We start from the raw sequence: 6,776 nt of genomic DNA on the forward strand, positions 1-6,776 counted from the left end.
ACTGCGAGCGAGATAACATGGACGCAGCAATGACGCAGACCTAGGCGTAGGACCATCTATACTCTCACTTGTAGAATCCAAACTTACTAACTCTTGTATGTAGAGAATTTACTGTAGTTTGGAAGATATTGAACTTCTTCCGGGACGTAGTTATATTCACGTAGTTATATTTTATTCCTGTCAAATCAATAGCAATTAAACAAATAAAAGAAATTCATAAAGCATTAATAATATACAAAAAACGAAAAAAAAAAAAATAACGTGCACATATCTGGCCATTGGACGTTAATGGTGCTTAATTAAGTATGAAAATATTTCACACACCCAAGACTGATCGACTCTTTACATTTTTCGCAAATGTAACACGTGTTCGTCTCAAATAATACTTGTAACAGCTTGGAGGATTTTTCAGTTCCATTTTCATAGGATAGCGACCTATGCAGGGCCGTGTTTATACTTTCGGAGGCCCCAGGCGCAACATCATCGAGGCCTCAAAAGAACAAGTCTGAATATTTCAGTTGATCAAATTCATACACAATTTTTTTTAAGTTTATTGAAAATAAAAATCGACATTTTCATAATAAAATAAAAATAACATTGGTATACATACAGAGTGTTTGTTTTATACGGAAATACGCGAATAACTTAAAAATAATGGCCCATATGGAAAAATGTTTCAAACAAAAGTTGCACAATGCCGAACGAGACATATTATACTGATATTTATTTTATTTTGCAATGACCTTGAAAAGCCCTGCAAAGGTCACGTTTATATTCTTAAATAGGACCCATATTTTTTCTATTGCATATTCTTATAGCCGACATCGAAACTTTTTCAAGACACTACTAATTTGTATACTTCGCTCAAACCGCTATAGAGATATTAAATTTTAAAGTTGATATACTGTCGGCAGTCAACATAAAATGTGTTGCTTCCATTTGCCAAAATATAATACCATTTGTTCAAATATTATTATTTAATAATCTAAATACATTTTCGTGTTCAGTATTACAACTGATAATAGGATACCTACCTTCGTTACATATTTATAGATTAACAGTAGGTAACACTACATAGGTAACAGACAAACTACTACAAAGTTACTAATAATCTTATACAGTCGACGAAAGATCAAACTAAAACACTTGAATTTATTTGATCAGTATTTTTTTTTTCAATCAATAACAAGTGTTTCTTAAAATGAATATTTTGGTTAGTATAAATAATTCATTGTCGGTATTAAATCGCATTTTGTCAGTACAATTTTGTTTATTTGATCGGTATTAATTTGATTTTTTAGTCATTTGTTTTTGGTCACTGATCATCTATTTAAAATACTGACAAATTATTATGTTTACTAATATTTTAATGAAAATTCTGACAGTTTTTGTATTAATCAATGTAATACTAACCACTTATATCACATACTGATATTGTATTTTAAATACCTTTTATTTAAAATACTGACTCAATAAATAACAGCCAAACTAAAAATAAAAAAATAAAAATATTTGCTTTTTACCCTCAGGTAATAGTATCAGGTCTATGCAAAAGTTCCCATCGTATTTTTTTGGGGAGAATGTGTATTTATTTTTCATTACATTTATAATTATTCGTCGTAAGAATACTAATAATATAATATTAACGCTGTAATAAATTAACTACAGCATTAACATAAATACCAACTGCGAAAATTTAAATAAGAAAAAAACAGAGCTGCCTGAGATACTATTTTTAATAGTAAATAGTGAATAATCCTATTTATTTTAAGGTATACATAAAATTTTTGAAAATGAAATATTTTATTTGATACCGTAATATTCTTTTCAAAGGAAACGGTACAGTTTCATCGATTTACAAACGATGGAAACTTTTTCACAGACCTAATAATATATTACAAAAAGAAACCACAGCTTTTAATCGTAAAATACAAAGAAGCATCTACAAATCAATCTGATGACGGAAAACTAAATGAAATTTAAACGAACATTCAGCAGTTTTCGTGAAACGGTAGAGTAATCAATACCATCCTGTGTATAAATGTGTATACCTATATATGCACATGACGAAAACTATACGTATGCCGGTGTAAGTTACAACGTATATGTTACAACGTACATTTCTATTTGTCCTGAAATCCTGGTAACATAGCTACAGAATTTTGAAATTGTTTTTCACCTTTCCCAAGAAGATTTTTCCAAAAGTCTTCTAGTACGGGGCAAACACACCTCCTGTATTGCAAACTTTCCTAATTCTTGATGAACCATACCTAGAACGCTGTACATAAGAATATGAAGGATATAAAATATGTTTTGGTCACATTGGAATTTCTCAGGTGAACCTACATACTTAGTGCTGAACAACAAATAATATCGTTGATTGCATTGCTTAAACACGACATTTAATATATTTATTAAGGGATAACGATATTTTTATAGTAATTAAGGGGTTATAGTTATTTAGAAGGATAAACTAAGTAATTCCATTTTCTTTGCATATCTAAAAAGTTTGAAGTTTCAGAATACATATACATCTTGATAATTGGTATCTTAAAAATAAATTAAATTACACAAGTTTCAATAAAACAGGTCTGTATAAGGTGCTTACGTATTCTGGAAGAAGAATTCTTTAAATCGGTGAACATCTTGGCATATGATGCTTAAATCGACTGACTTAGAGGAAAGGACAATGTTAAAAATATGCGAATTTTGGAAATCATTGGGATTGAAAAACTTTGCATGTTCTAAGGAATTGGGAAGTAATAATCATTTGTCCGGGAAGTAGTGGAAAAGTTATAAAAAATGTTAATAAATACCAGAATATAATGGTGAAGGATATATGTACTGTTAAAGGACAGTATCCCACATCAAGTCAAGCTGTTTTGAAGATCACTGTACCCCTGTGTCTTGACGTGCCCTATATTCGTTGGTGTAAGGAGGTTTGCTTGGCTACAGGGATATTTTTAAACGTTAATATCTAAAAAACGAAGCCTCAAGCGCAATTTTTTTATTCTTGATTTTCGCCTTATATCAACTTCTAGAATCACCTCTTAAATTTTCTATCAATAACTACCAAATATCCTATATACGCTAAAAATGAAGGAAAATTCGAAACAGAATTCTTTCTTCCCTGACATGTTATACAAGAATTGTAGCTAATACCGAATTGCCAAAAAATTCGCATATTTCATAAAATGATAATTTAATGTCACTCAATCATCATTATAAAAAACATTTTATATAATCTCAGCCTACAGCTGTATACATTTACTGTTACCATATTTACTCCCATTGTACACTGAATAATATTGTGTAGAGTTTAACAAGTGCCTTCGTACTTTTCTGTTGGCGCCTTTAATCTTAATTTAATCATTAATTTTATACTTTGCTCACCTCCATTTTAGTTTAATCGAACAAATTTTAAAACGATGCATCCAAAAGAAAAGATTTTGCGGCTACGATTGAATATTGCACACGTATGAAAGTTTGCTGCAGCGAAAGGGTAAACAACATATTCAACGAGAATGTGTTAAATAACTCACACAAAGCTCTCTGCAACACTCTTCTCCATGCGACACTGATCATCTCGATAAGACTCTCCCTTCTCTATACATAGAGTACACCAATCATCTTATGAGACCTTTTGTCATACGATCTGAAATACCGACAACGTACAAAACGATTGGTTTTGAAGCGCACTCTACGCTTAAGAACGGTTATTTTAAGAACTGCATCGCGCAAAATAATCGATATTGGCTGTGTGTACATTGTTACTGTGTTGTCAATAAATCCTTGGATCCCAAAACGCACATGTATGCGATTGAATCCATTCTGATTCATCCTAAGATTCGAAATTTTGTTTAAAATAACAAGTGTCAAGTGTTCTTGATTTCAATTCCTACCACTAATAGCGCTGTGATATAATACCAGTCCCAATTGATACAGTAGGATGATGGTAAAGGAATTCCCGAACTCTGGAGTCGTGTGACAAAAAATGCATTGGATGGTCTACTCTATATCTCGTCTGTGCTAACATCTTATGAAATTTTTTGTTCGAAGCCAAGAAAATCCTTATCATTTTTGTATTGCTACCAACGTTACCGATTGAGCATAGAATAAGATTACAACATTAGTAGTGGTTGGAATTGGAATTAAACGTAACTATAAGATTACAAATAAAAAAGTAACGTAATTGTATATTAGTAGATGATTCATCACATGCGCGTGTTCTACTGCTGCCAAAAGATCGTTAACCTACCCAAGCAATCTAATATATATATATAAAAGAGAATTTTTTACATCTGCCGACTTTACCATCTTTGATGGTTAGATTGTATGTAATTCCTAAACTCATCGCTTTATATCGTAGAGAGCATAACAAAAACTCTGATTTTTTACACGATCAGTACTTCAGAACGTTGGACACAAAAATACATTAAGGCCCAAGATCTATCTTGTACTTCGTCTGTGGTTCTACCCACCCAATCCAATAGTATGTATGTAAATATGTAGTAGCTTTGTGTGCAGATTTAACAAAAGAGGATTTCTACATCTCTCGACTATACTTTATCTTTGATTGTTTATATGATCGGTATTCCAGATCGTTGGACACGAAAATATATTAGGTGTTGGGTCTATTCTGTAGTGATACAACATAAGGCAATATCACATTGTTTTTTATAGAAAATAAAAAATTTTTCCTCTTTTCAGAATTACTTTTAATCATAGCAAAATTTCAGATTTAATTACTACTGAACTTAAATTTTCAAATAAGGAAAAAGTACAATCATTTAAAGAGAATCTCGTCTATTTCTGACTAATCTATGATTATTTATGCTCTATCGATAAAAACAGAACGATGTACACAATGAATACTTTTCGATTTCACCGCTACGTGGCGTACACATAAAAGAATTCTATGTAAGATTGCGAATCTTTTAATACGCCATTTTAAAGTGCAGTATCATCAGCGCACCGTAGAACATAAATTAACCGCGTGTTGAAATTTAATATATTTATCAAAACAAGAAGGTGTGTTTAAAGAACGAAATATGTCAGGCGGAGCGCTTTTTGGAAATAATGCTTCTCGCGGTACTCCTAAAAATTTAGTTGAGTTCAAAGCAGGAAAAATGACCATGAAGGGAAAAATGGTATATCCAGATATTCGAAAGGGCCAGCTTTACGTTTATCAATCTGACGATTCATTAATGCACTTCTGTTGGAAAGATCGCGTATCAGGATACGTTGAAGATGTATGAATTCTTCTTTACTATTTTTAATATTTATTAAAGTTTTAAAATGGTACAAAATTTTATTGTTTGTCAAATTTATTTTTCTTAATTTATTTTTCCTGATGATTGTGAATTTAAACATGTTCCTCAATGTAAAACTGGGAGAGTATACCTTTTAAGATTCAAGTCATCCAACAAAAAATTTTTCGTTTGGCTACAGGTAAGATAAAGTACTATTAAAAATCATATATTCACTCACATTTCATATAATTTATACTGTAGAGGATAGTAAACTTTATAAATATTATAAATGTCTTAAACATGTAATAGAAAGACTAAAATTTTAGTGGTAGTGAATTTTTTGTTACATTTTTTACTTTTTAATCAATTTATTAAAAAATGTCACACATGTGCACATGTATATATGTGTGATATTTTTAGTTTTTTTGTCTATCATACTTTCAATTCTATTTAAAGCTTATTTTGAATTTCATTCAATGTTGTATTATGAGTGATTCAAAGTAATGTGCTATGCAAATTCAAAAATTTAATATTTTTTCAGACAAAATGAAATTAAAAAATACATATATTCTTCCATAAATTTCTTATGAATTCTTTGAATTTTGTTCTTTTATCTTCTTGCAAAATTTATAATTATTTAACCAGGAGAACATTAAATATTTATTCATCTCTAAGAAAACATTCAAAGAGGTTTAATTATGTCATACCCTTTTATAATATTCATATTTAGAATATTTCATTTATACTAGAAATTTTGCTACAAAAACATGTAGATACTTGTATGGTGGTATTAACAGTATATAAAAAAGTTCCATTTTATTTAAAAATTATATGTTGATAGTAACAAAATATAGTATTAATTGCAAAATATTGTGCATAATAAAACAGGACACTAATGTAAAGTACATAATACAGTAATATAATTACTAATGCATATTATTTAAAACATGTATTTTGGAAACAGCATTAATTTTGTATTCAATATGAAATATATTTGAGATCTATAAAATATGAAGAAATATTTTGATAATAAACTAATACTTTATGCTTCTGTAGGATCTTAAAACAGACAAAGATGAAGAATATTGTAGAAAAATTAATGAAGTTCTTAATAATCCACCAACTCCTGGGTCACAGAGAAGTGGCAGTACAAACACAGAAGGAGATCTCCAAAATTTGTTAAATAATATGTCACAACAGCAGCTAATGCAGTTGTTTGGTGTGGGTCAAATTGGTTTAAGTTCCTTGTTGAGTACAATGAATAGACCTCAAGGTGCACAAAGTACTAGAGCTTCTACAACAATTGCATCAACTCGTGTTACTACCAATGCTTCGAAACCTGTAACAGAGATGGTGTCTTCAGCAGCATCTACTAATGATACTCCAAAACCTAATGGTAAGAATATCTATTACATACATAACATATACTAATTTATATAAATCTTAATCTAGGTGACAATAAACCATCAACACGAACACCAGGTACTTCCACACCTGGAATCACAACAAATACAAATAACAAAA

General features: G+C 30.1%; 1 protein-coding gene across 1 annotated transcript in view; it reads left to right on the plus strand.

Annotated features, from left to right (window-relative positions):
• The first annotated feature begins 4,962 nt into the window (after nt 1-4,962).
• LOC108578277 (proteasomal ubiquitin receptor ADRM1-B) overlaps nt 4,963-6,776 on the plus strand; it is an 8,109-nt gene continuing 6,295 nt past the window's right edge. The window contains 4 exon segments of the mRNA XM_017941576.1: nt 4,963-5,259; nt 5,342-5,451; nt 6,309-6,648; nt 6,705-6,776. Of these exon segments, the coding sequence (XP_017797065.1) occupies nt 5,052-5,259; nt 5,342-5,451; nt 6,309-6,648; nt 6,705-6,776 (730 nt within the window). The 5' untranslated portion in view covers nt 4,963-5,051.

Source organism: Habropoda laboriosa, unplaced genomic scaffold (genome assembly GCF_001263275.1).
Source record: "Habropoda laboriosa isolate 0110345459 unplaced genomic scaffold, ASM126327v1 scaffold6078, whole genome shotgun sequence".
Classification (NCBI taxonomy): domain Eukaryota; kingdom Metazoa; phylum Arthropoda; class Insecta; order Hymenoptera; family Apidae; genus Habropoda; species Habropoda laboriosa.